The sequence below is a fragment of the Leucoraja erinacea genome, chromosome 1 (assembly GCF_028641065.1).
Source record: "Leucoraja erinacea ecotype New England chromosome 1, Leri_hhj_1, whole genome shotgun sequence".
Taxonomy (NCBI): Eukaryota; Metazoa; Chordata; class Chondrichthyes; order Rajiformes; family Rajidae; genus Leucoraja; species Leucoraja erinaceus.
The window spans coordinates 14840698-14852918 of record NC_073377.1 but is presented as its reverse complement, the minus strand read 5'-3'; the positions used below and the strand labels follow the sequence as shown (position 1 = coordinate 14852918).

The window sequence follows — 12221 nt, the reverse complement described above, 5'->3', positions numbered from 1 at the left end:
CCAAGTTTGGCCTCACCAACATCTTGTATAACCACAACATATCGTTCCAAGTCTTGTATTCAATGCCTTAACTAAAGAAGGCATGCATGCTATAAGTCTTCTTCACCACCCTGTCTACCTGTGATGCCACTTTCAGGCAACTACGTACTTGTACTCTGAGTAGGAAAGAATTACATTTTTTCTCTGAACCACACACCTGTAACACCTGTGGCAGAGCTCACAGATTTGGGAGATGTTATGGGGGAGTAACTGCGGTCTGTTCTGTACACCAGCCACGGAGGGAATGAATGATTAGGCCTCTGTGACTTGGTCCTTTTCTGCAAGAGTTTTCAAGAGAGAGTTGGATGTTGCTCTTACAGCTAAAGGAACCAAGGGATATGGGGAGAAAGCAGGAATGGGGTAGTGATTTTAGATGATCAGCCATGATCATATTGATTGGCAGTGCAGGCTCGAAGGGCCGAATGGCCTACTCCTGCACCTATTTCCTATGTTTCTACGTTTCTAAGAGTTAATGGACTCTCTATCTGAAGTATGTCGAGTATTTTTATTTATAATTTTTACGGCAGTTTTTATGAGCATAGGAACCACGGATGTTAGACACGACCCTTTTAAGAGAAAGGTCTGGCCGTTTCCACACAGTGAGTCAGTGTGCAGGTCCAGGGCACCTAAACAGAAACTGCATTTAGCTGCAGTCTCACAGATCACTTCAATCAGGCCCTGGCATGTTTCCCACCTCCTGTTCCCAGACTGATTCCACATGAATTGGAGTCTCAAGCCACTCAGCTCATGTTTTTGCTGAATGAAACCTGTACAGGAAAATATATTATTGGATTTGATCGCCGCTCCCTATCGGCGCAGCTGAACGGGAAAATTGAACTATCAGCTCCTCTGCCATTGGCAGCGAAACTTGACTTTAGAGTTGGTGGCTCAGCGGTAGAGTTGCTGCCTCACAGCGCCAGAGACCCGGGTTCGATCTTGACGATGTTAGAAGCGGTCTGTATGGAGTTTGTTAGATCTCCCTGTGACCACATGAGTTTTCTACGGGTGCTCTGGTTCCCCCCACACTCCAAAGACGTACAGGTTTGTAGGTCAATTGGCTTCGGTAACGTAGTAAATCGTCCCTAATGTGTCCCTAATGAGTAATGTGTAGCTATGGGTGCGGACTTGGTGGGCCAAATGGCCGTGCCGTATCTCTAAAGTCTAAAGGCTTCAGAGACATAGCGTGGAAACAGGCCCTTCGGCCCAATGAATCTGTGCCAACCCGTAGAAGCATCCTATACACTAATTCTATCACACACTCTAGCAACAATTCACCAAAGCCAATTAACCTACAAATTTGCACGTCTTTGGAGTGTGGAAGGAAACCGGAGCACCCAGAGAAAACCCATGCAGTCACAGGGAGAACGTGCAAACTCCGTACAGACAGCACCCGTAGTCAGGATCGAATCCGGGTTTCTGGCGCTGTAAGGCTGCAACTCTACCGATGCGCCACAGTGCCGCCTCATGATTGGGGTTGCCTGGCAACCCTTATTGGAATCGAATGGCAGCTGGGGGTCTTTGTCAGTCCTCACACAGTTACTTCGTGAAGAGAGACCCAGATAATTGGATCAGAAATACGAGTTTGCATCCCCATCCCAACTAATTCAAATACAGCAAATTCGATAAATTAGGAATAAAAAGTCAGTACAAATGACAATGGAAAATAACCGTCTGGTCTATTAATGCCCTTTAGGAAAGGAAATCCTCCATCCTGACCCAGTCTGTCCTCCATGTGACATCACATCCACGCAATGAAATGGCCTAATAAGCCACCAAACTTAGAGGAAATTGGAGATAGGCAGTGACAACAGCGTCCTACGACCCAATAAGTAAGGAACAACATTCTGGATTTCTGGAATTCCTAACAGGGCAGATAGTGCTGGAGTAATCCAGAGAGTCAGGCAGCATCTCTGGAGAACATGGATAGGTGGTGTTTCTTCTCTGGGTCCTGAGAGATACTGCCTGACCTGCTGAGTTACTCCAGCGTTTTGTGTCCCAAATGCTCCTAATGGCCCAGTAGCAAATAAAAGTGCATCTATAAAGAATAATAATAAAATAACTTGAAAATATATACCAGTTTCAACTTCAGGATGTTTTCAAATAATTCACAGCCAATGAACCATCCTTGAAATGTAGACAATATGTCCAACATTACAGCAGTCCCTGAGTTCTGCATTGCAGCACAGCCTTACATAACATGGAAAATTCCTTCCAATGGGCCACAAACCCCAACATTGGGACGCACAAGCAAATCTGTGATCAACTGAATGTTGACTCCATCTTTCAAATTAATACAGTTTTCTTTCTTGCTTTAGACAATAGACAATAGGTGCAGGAGTAGGCCATTCGGCCCTTCGAGCCAGCACCGCCATTCAATGTGATCATGGCTAATCATCTCCAATCAGTGCCCCTTTCCTGCCTTCTCCCCATATCCCCTGACTCCGCTATCTTTAAGAGCCCTATCTAGCTTGTGTTGTACTTCCGGTGGCGCTGGTGCCAGCAGCCTCCACCTACAGCCCGGTATCTTTTTGTTTTTTTGTTTATTTAGTTATGTAAAAGTGTGTTTTTTTGGTGTTTTTATGTGGGGGAAGAGGGCACGGTGCGGGGGATACCGTCCTTCAGCCGCTTCCTGGTGAGGACGCGACTAATATTCGAGTCGCGTCCTCGCCCCCCCCCACAGCGGCCTACCTACCTGGATTGGCGCGGCCTTCCTGCCGGGATCGACCGGAGCTCCAGCAGCGGCGGGACAGCGCTGAAACATCGCGGGGCTGGCGATGCCTTGCCGGGGGTCGCCGTCTGGAGCCCAGAGTGCTGGACCTGCTGCACCGACATCATGGAGCTGCGGTTTGCGGAGCTCCCAACGCGGGCGGCGCTGATGGACAGCGCGGGGTCCTGTGACTCTGCCCGGCTTAGCCTGCGGACTCAGGAGCTGCGGACTCCGGCAGCGGCAGGCGGCTGATCAGGAGGTCCGGGCCGCTGAGGAGGAGGAGGATGCTCACCGTCGGGGTTCGGCGTCGGCGTTCCACCAGCCCGGCATGAGGGCCTGAACATCGGGCCATCCGGGGCGGCGACTGCGGGTGCTTGGAAGGCCCCGACCACGGATGAACACGGAGGGGAGGTTGGCTGGACTATGGTGCCATCCTCACCTTGGTGCCATTTATGTTATGTTGTGTCGTGGACTTTCTGTGTTTGTGCTTTTTTTTCAATTCAATTTCAATTTTATTTTTAATATGTTTTATTATTTATTTATTATTTATTTATTTTTGTGTGATTTTTTTTATGATACTGCCTGTAAGGGAAATTCATTTCGTTGTCTCAAATTGAGACAACGACAATAAATTTAAATACAATACAATACAATAGCTCTCTCTTGAAAGTATCCAGAGAACCTGCCTCCACCGCCCTCTGAGGCAGAGAATTCCACAGACACAACTCTCTGTGAGGAAAAGTGTTTCCTCGTCTCCGTTCTAAATGGCTTACCCCTTATTCTTAAACTGTGGCCCCTGGTTCTGTACTCCCCCAACATCGGGAACATGTTTCCTGTCTCCAGTGTGTCCAAACCCTTAACAATCTTATATGTTTCAATAAGATCCCCTCTCATCCTTCTAAACTCCAGAGTGTACAAGCCCAGCCGCTCCATTCGCTCAGCATATGACAGTCCCGCCATCCCGGGAATTAACCTTGTAAACCTACGCTGCAATCCCTCAATAGCAAGAATGTCCTTCCTCAAATTAGGGGACCAAATCTGCACACAATACTACAGGTGTGGTCTCACTAGGGCCCTGTACAACTGCAGAAGGACCTCTCTGCCCCTATACTCCAATATCAAGACCTATTCTAATTCCGATCCTTCCCGGCTCACAGGCTTGCTGATCCTCCTTGCAAGTTCATAAGAATAACGAGCTACATCAGGCAATCCAGCCATCGAATCTACTCTGCCATTCAATCATGGGCGATCTATCTTTCCCTCTCAACCCCATTCTCCCCAGAACCCCTGACACTCTTAATAATCAAGAATCTGTCAAAACTCTGGTTTAAAACTACCCAATGACTTGGCCTCCACAACTGTCTCTGGCAATGAATTCCACAGATTCACCACCCTCTGTCAAAATAAATTCCTCCTCATCTCCTTCCTAAAGGTACGCCCTTTAATTTTGAGGCTATGACCTCTGGCCCAAGACTCTTCCACTAGTGGAAACATCCTCTCCACATCCACTCTATCCAGGCCTTTCACTATTTGGTAAGTTTCAATGAAGTCCCCCACCATCCTTCTATGCTCCAGCGAGTACAGGCCCTGTGCCGTCAAACGCTCATCATATGTTACACCATGCCTTGAGGTTGTGATAATGCATATTGACTGTATTTGCCTGACAGGTGTACATTTAAATGGAGCGTAAAGTGGGTGAAATATCTTTCACACCGAGAGCTCTCTTTCATCAGCCACTTGATCAAAACCAGAAATCACCACCGATGCCATGCACAGTGCTTCAATTGAAAACAGCTGCTGGAATCACTTAGTAAGTCAAGATGCAGCGTAACGTAGTGCAGCAGAGTTTATGTTTGGGCCCTTGTTCGGTGGAGTACGTTGCTTTAAACCTGATGGTAATGAAGAGAGGCGACATTGAACCCATTCACATCGATCTGCCTGCAGATTTTTAGTTTAGTTTCGATTTAGAGACACAGCACAGAAACAGGACCATCGGCCAGCCGGGTGTGTTACCGGCCAGCGATCTCCACACCTTAACACTATCCTAAACACACTAGAGCCAATTTATATTTATACCGAACCCAATTAACCTACAAACCTGTACGTCTTTGGAGCGTGGGAGGAAATCGAAGATCTCGGAGAAAACCTACGTGGAGAACGTTAAAAAAAAAACTCTGTACAGACAGCACCCGTAGTCAAGATCGAACATGGGTTTCTGGCGCAGTGGGTCAGCAGCTCTACCGCGGCGGTGAGAAATTCGGAGGAGAGAAATACGGTCTGCCAAAGGAGGGGAAAAGGGAAACTTTCGCCAAGTCTGGGAAGCGAGGGTTCGGGAAGGAGGGGGGGGGGGGGGGAAGAAAGAAAACCTGGGGAAGGAGAGGAACGTGGTGTCAGACGGGAGCTGTGAGATCTGGGAAAGGGGGCAAGGTATTCAGGAGGATGTTTGATTCACACGTGATCCAGAAATGAGAATTACGAGCCAGCGAGCCCTAATTTGCTCCAGCGGGATTCCAAATAAAGGATTAATCAGAGCACGTAAAACACCAGCGGCCCAGCTGCTTCCAATATTCACACACTACAGTTAATTACCTTTCAATCAGTCATCAACAAATGGAGACCCAGGGCCCCTCCAAACACGTTGTAATAAATTGGCCATTAGAGCACTTGGTCAGGATAAGCAAGTCATCGCCCTCTGCAGGAAGCAGCCATTTCCCTCAGATCTCCTGTACTGGTATAGTAGGATTGCAGGTGCTTTAACAGCGAGGCACGCTGGCAAGCAGTCAGCACTCTCCCTGGGCCGAGTGGTACTCCTTCCTGTCACTGCCCCAGTGACCGATAGGCTGGCGGTACCTCCGGCCTGTGCAATTCTCTGCCACAGAAGGCAGTGGAGGCCAATTCACTGGATATTTTCAAGAAAGAGTTAGATTTGGCTCTTAGAGCTAAAGGAATCAAGGGATATGGGGAAAAAAAGCAGGAGCGGGGTACTGATTTTAGATGATCAGCCATGATCATTTTGAATGGCGGTGTTGGCTCGAAGGGCCGAAAGGCCTACTCCTTCACCCTATTTTATTTCATGTCACATCCAATTCTGTTATCCAGCAACTGAACCTACCTTTCACCACGTTTACAGGACAGCTTCTTCCCAGCTGTTATCAGGCAACTGAATCATCCTACCACAACCAGGGAGCAGTGCTGAACTACTATCTACCTGATTGATGAAACTCGGACTATCCTTGATCGGGCTTTGCTGGCTTTACCTTGCACTAAACGTTATTCTCTCATCATGCATCTGTACACTGTAAATTGCTAGATTGTAATCATGTATTGTCTTTCTGCTGACTGGTTAGCATGCAACAAAAGCTTTTCACTGTACCTCAGTATGCGTGACAATAAACTAAAGAGTGGCCCTCACGTAACATCTATATCACTGGACACCTTTGGACTATCTTTAATTGGACTAGACAGGACTTTATCTTGCATTAAACTTTATTCCATTCATCCTGTATCTGAACACTGTGTACATTTTGATTGTATAATGTATAGTCTATCCACTGACTGGATAGCAGGCAAGTAAAAAGCTTCTCAAGGTACTTCAGTACATGTGTTATGTTTAGTTTCATTTAGAGATACAGTGTGGAAACAGGTCCTTCCGTCCACCGAGTCCACACTGACCACTAACACTGTCCTACACACACTAGGGACAATATTCAATTTTTACTGACCCAATTAACCTACAAACCTGTACGTCTTTGGAGTGTGGGAGTAAACCGGACAAAACCCATGCAGGTCACAGGGAGAGCATACAAACTCCATACAGACAGCACCCATAGCCAGGATCGAACTCTAGTCCCTGCGCTGTAAGGCAGCAACTTTATCGCTGTTACTCCAACAACTTTTGTTTTTCTTTCCTTGCAGCTCAAACCTTAAGGCACAGGGTGGTGTACGAAACTCTTTGTGATTTGTCCAAATTAACTCTCTGGATGTCGAATGTCTCCCTTGTCCCTCACTGACTATCATGAATGCAGCATTTCTTATCATGCTGGAATGCAGGTATTTGGTTACAATAGGAATTCCTAGCTTGCATACTGCAAATTCCTAAAGATATCCTCTTAAGCCTAATGAAGTCCGCATTGATTCCCTACAATCTAATATCGCTCAATGTTTTTGTCCACAGATTTGTTACATTAGTCTGGAATGTCCTTGTTCCCTGCTGGCATAGATCAGCGGCTTTGGATCAGGGAGATTGGATCGTGTCCCCAACGTGTGCTATTGTTAGATGCTGTCAGATTTGAGCAGATTAAATCTTTGTTAGGGGCGGTGCAGCGGTAGAATTGCGCCAAAGAGCCGGGTTTGATCCCGACTACGGGTGCTTGTCAGTATGTAGTCTGTACGTTCTCCCCGCGACCAATGTGCGTTTTCTCCGAGGTCTTTGGTTTCCTCACACACTCTAAAGACGTACAGGTTTGTAGGTTAATTGGCTTGGCTTGGCATGAAAATGTAAATCGTCCCTAGTCTGTTTGGGAATAGTGTTAATGTGCAGAGATCGTTGGTCAGCGCGGACTGGGCATGATTCTGCCAACACTCAATCGTAACGATGGCCACCATGTACACGAGCTACAGCAAGGCAACGGGCAACCAACAAAGACTCAAAAAGGAACACCAATTGTCCCTAATGTGTGTAGGGTAGTGTTAGTTTACGTGGATCGCTGGTCAGCGTGGACTTGGTGGGCCAAAGGGCCTGTTTCAGCGTTGTATCTCTACCAATTCCACCCTGGATCTCAGTGATACCAGTTCTTCCCACTGTCCCCACAGGAGAACCTTTCTTGATGATCAACTGGTTAAGACCTTCCGTTGCCTGGGCTGGGCGCCATCTTGGATGTCAGTGTGGAGGACTGTGCTGAAATGTCTTGCTGATTTAAGCAGAGCTGTTCCCAAATCAAGATGTGGTGCTTCCTATGTGTGTTTGGACTAACGGAATCAAGGGATATGGGGAAAAAGCACAAACAGGGTACTGATTTTGGATGATCAGCCATGATCATATTGAATGGCGGTACCGGATCGAAGGGCCGAACGGCCTACTCCTGCATCCTATTTTCTATGTTTCTATTTACAGAAGTATGCTTTCCAAGGTGCATGTGTAAATGTTTGTAAGCGTCATTGGGGTTGTGCCAAATTTCCTCAGTTTCCTGGGGCAGTAGAGGGGTTGATGTGCCTTCTTGGCTGTCGTTTCAATGTGGCTGGTCCACGATGGTTCATTGGCAATATTTACGCCAAGGACTAAGTACTCAACCATTTCCACTTTGGCACCATTGAAGCTGATTGGGGCATGTTCTCCACCACGTCTCTCAAGGTCGATAACTAGCTCCCTTGCCTAGCTGACATTGACAGAGGTTGTTGTCCTGACCCCATGTTACTGGGTTCAGTATCTCCCACCTGTTACTCTGTCTTATCATTGTTCGTGATCCGGCTCATCACAGTGGTGTCATCGGCAAACTTGTAGATGGAGTTGGAGCCTTTTTATGCCCCTGTCCCACTTAAGAAACCTGAACGGAAACCTCTGGAGACTTTGCGCCCCACCCAAGGTTTCCGTGCGGTTCCCGGAGGTTGCAGGTGGTTGCCGGAGGTTGCAGGTAGTGGAAGCAGGTAGGGAGACTGACAAAAACCTGCTGGAACCTCCGGGAACCGCACGGAAACCTTGGGTGGGGTGCAAAGTCTCCAGAGGTTTCCGTTAAGGTTTCCTAAATGGGACAGGGGCATAACTTGGCGGCAAGGTCGTGTGTTTGCAGGGAGTAGAGTTGGGAGAATGCATTCTGCAGGGCACCAGAGTCGATGAATTATTGAGAAGGTGTTGTCAGCTGTCGCCACTGATAGTGGTCTGTGGGTCAGAAAGCCCAAGGATCCAGTGGCAGAGGGGGGATGCTGACTCCTAGATCTCAGAGTTTGGCGTTCAGAAGTCTGGGAATCCATGGCTCTCGGCAGCTGAACTCAAGACCCGGTAGATCGGGGCTTCAGGCGGAGTCCACCAAGCCGGTTTCCCGCGGCTGAATGGAAGACCCACTGGATGACGGCCTGCAGGAAGAAGCCCTCCCTCGTGCCGGCCCTCTGCTCGTTGGACCTAGCGGACCGCAGGCCTTGGAGGAGGAAGCCCCCAGTGCCGGTCTCCTGCTCGACCCCAGAAGACCAGAGCCGGACCCCACGACAATCGTGGCGCGGGAGGAGCGAGGCCGGTGGGAGAGGAGAGGGAACCGGGGTCTGGCCTACCGTTCCCTCGTGGTCGGCTGCGGGACGCACCCTCGAGGAACAAAGGTGGACGGGGGAGGAGAGGGACGCGGCGTCCAAGGAAGATGACGACTGCAGGCCCCGCAACAGCCTGGGACTCTCCTGGGACAGGCAACGCTCAGAAAAACTGGAGCGTTGACTTTGTAAATGGAGTCATAGAAACATAGAAAATAGGTGCAGGAGTAGGCCATTCGGCCCTTCGATATGATCATGGCTGATCATCCAACTCAGTATCCCATCCCTGCCTTCTCCCCATACCCCCTGATCCCTTTAGCCACAAGGGCCACATCTAACTCCCTCTTAAATATAGCCAATGAACTGGCTTCAACTACCTTCTGCGGCAGAGAATTCCAGAGATTCACCACTCTCTGTGTGAAAAAGGTTTTCCTCATCTCGGTCCTAAAAGATTTCCCCCCCTATCCTTAAACTGTGACCCCTTGTTCTGGACTTCCCCAACATCGGGAACAATCTTCCTGCATCTAGCCTGTCCAACCGCTTAAGAATTTTGTAAGTTTCTATAAGATCCCCCCTCAATCTTCTAAATTCTAGCGAGTACAAACCGAGTCTATCCAGTCTTTCTTCATATGAAAGTCCTGACATGTCAAAACATGGCGGATCTTGCAGGCGAGCACACTAAACTATTTCCGAGGGGGAATGGCAATACCCCACTGCACTGTTTGTAAGAAAAATAATTTCACTATGTTTGGGCGGTCACGGTGTTGCAGCGGTAGAGTTGCTGCTTTACAGGTGCTGTCTGTACTGAGTTTCTACGTTCTCCCCGTGACCTGCGTGGGTTTTCTTCGAGATCTTCGGTTTCCTCCCACACCGGTTTGTTGGATAATTGGCTTGGTAAATGTAAAAATTGTCCCTAGTGTGTGTAGGATAGTGTTAATGCGCGTGGGATTGCTGGTCAGCGCGGACCCGGTGGGCCGAAGGGCCTGTATCTCTGAACTAAACTAAACTAAACTAAACTTTTTGCACGTGTGACAATAAAAACACAGTTGAACCATTGGGTCTTTGAAACAACGGCCTGACATTTATCCGCTTCTCAACAAAGTGAGTATACACTTCCCAACAAAGCGAAGGGGAGGCTATCTGTCATCACTACAGAGGTGAGCCAACTCACCACAGCATTGTTCATGGACATCATGAGGAACACATTTAGCCACCGCATGGTCAAACAGCGATGACAATCAACACTCACCTGCAACCTTGATGGTGAAGTTGCTTAGAATCTGGTTGGTCCCCCAGAGTTTGCAGGAGTAGACTCCGGAATCATCGTAGGAAACGTTGATGATCTTCAGCCACTTCTGGCCGACTTGGGTGGTGTTGTTGGGCAGGATTCTGAGCCCGTCTTTCAACCACACCAGTGGTGCCAGCGAGGAGCCTCGGGGGTTGCAAGACAGGTCCAGGGTGTCGCCGCTGCCAAGAACGATCTCCTCCAGAACAGTTCGCTGGCTTCCCGATGTCACCGTTCCTGAGGAGGAAACAATGACACTTTATATAGCATTTTTGTCTACCTTCGATTTTCCAGCATCTGCAGTTCCTTCTTAATCATCAGTCTGAAGAAGGGTTTCGACCCGAAACATTGCCTATTTCCTTCGCTCCAGAGATGCTGCCTCACCCGCTGAGTTTCTCCAGCATTTCTGTCTACTTTAAATAAATGCTCGTCTCTTCAGACATTCTCGGAGCAAAATTAGGCCATTCGGCCCATCAGGTGTACTCTGCCATTCAATCATCTTTCCCTCTCAATCCCATTTTCATGCTTTCTCCCCATATCCCCCGACACCCATGCTAATCAAATCTGTCAATCTTCACCTTAAAAATAACCACTGGCAGCCTCCGCAGCCCTTGGCAATGAATTCAATGAATTAAACTCTGAAGCCCCTTTCATTAAGCATGAATCACTTTCAAACACTCTAACCCACACCACCTACACGATGAGTGTTGGAAGTAACCACAGATGCTGGTTTACACCGAAGATAGACACAAATAACTCAGTGGGTCAGGCAGCATCTCTGGAGAGAAGAAGGAGTTTCAGGATATTCCAGCTTTGTGTGTCTACCGACACAATGACATGTGCTTCACTCTGTGATGGATGCCTCAAGCCACCGCGTTTCGCTGCCATGCGGGATGCAATGATGCCCAAAGATCAACGCCTCATCCACTGGCTGGCAGTTGCGGCCCGTTGGACACAAGAATGAACTGGCCAATTTTATCCATATACTGCCGGTGGCTCTAATGTAACCACGTGTTCCCCTCTAAACCTTTCCTATCCATGTACCTGCCAAATGTCTTTCAAATGTTTTTATAGTACCTGCCTCATCTACCACCTCTGGCAGCTCGTTCCATACACCCACCACCTATCTGCACCCTACACCAGCATCCGCGGAATGAGTGAGACGTTTGCCAGTCCCAGTTGAACAACAATGGGGTTAGCCCGAGAGATTTAGCTTGGCCGTGGAGATTGGCTTCATTTTTTTTAATTTTAATTTTTTTTTTTTTATTTTTTTTTTATTAGAAGTACGGTAAATTACAATACTACACAACACATATATCTTAATACATTTTTTGTACTGCTTCATTTTTTTTGTTTTGAGCTTTAAGAAAAAGATAGAAGTAAAGAAAGTAAAGAAAGTGCGCAATTTTAAATGAATATCAATTTGCTTCAACAGTGCAGGAGGCCGGTTGGTGCACACCTCACGAATCTGGAAGGCCAACGGGTCACATTTTCCTAATACGCTGTTATTGTACACCGTGGTAAGAGACTGCACGTTGCTAAACAGATCTCGAGTGGACACCAACCAGAGCAAGCAAAGGCAAGCACCTCACTTGTGAAGGGAAGGGAAGGGAAGCCACCGCATCGATTGGCACCAGTGTGTACAGCTTTAACTCGAGCCAATATGCAAGTGTGGTGGGGAATGCGGGGGGGGGGCGGTTAGTAAGACGCAAGGAAGAAACCTAGGCCATTATACGAGCTTTAGTAACACTAAACAGTTCGAAGGAAAACAGCTAAAAGCACATCTGTCAACATGTAATCACCGAGTTGTATATTTTGGCCCATATGTCCGTACAGTCCAACAAGTCAGGAATACGCCTAGACAAAGGAAAACAAATAAAACAGAGGGGTAACATAAAGCAGCCTTTCATTCAGGCACAATTTCCCCATACATAGCAAACACAGCGTCGTAGCATG

At 47.9% G+C, this 12221-nt stretch overlaps 1 protein-coding gene across 1 annotated transcript in view; it reads right to left on the bottom strand.

Annotated features, from left to right (window-relative positions):
- The window catches only part of LOC129707757 (fibroblast growth factor receptor 3-like), a 124566-nt gene that overhangs the window by 61414 nt on the left and 50931 nt on the right, over nucleotides 1–12221 (bottom strand). The window contains 1 exon segment of the mRNA XM_055653075.1: nucleotides 10230–10502. Coding sequence (XP_055509050.1) covers nucleotides 10230–10502 — 273 coding nt within the window.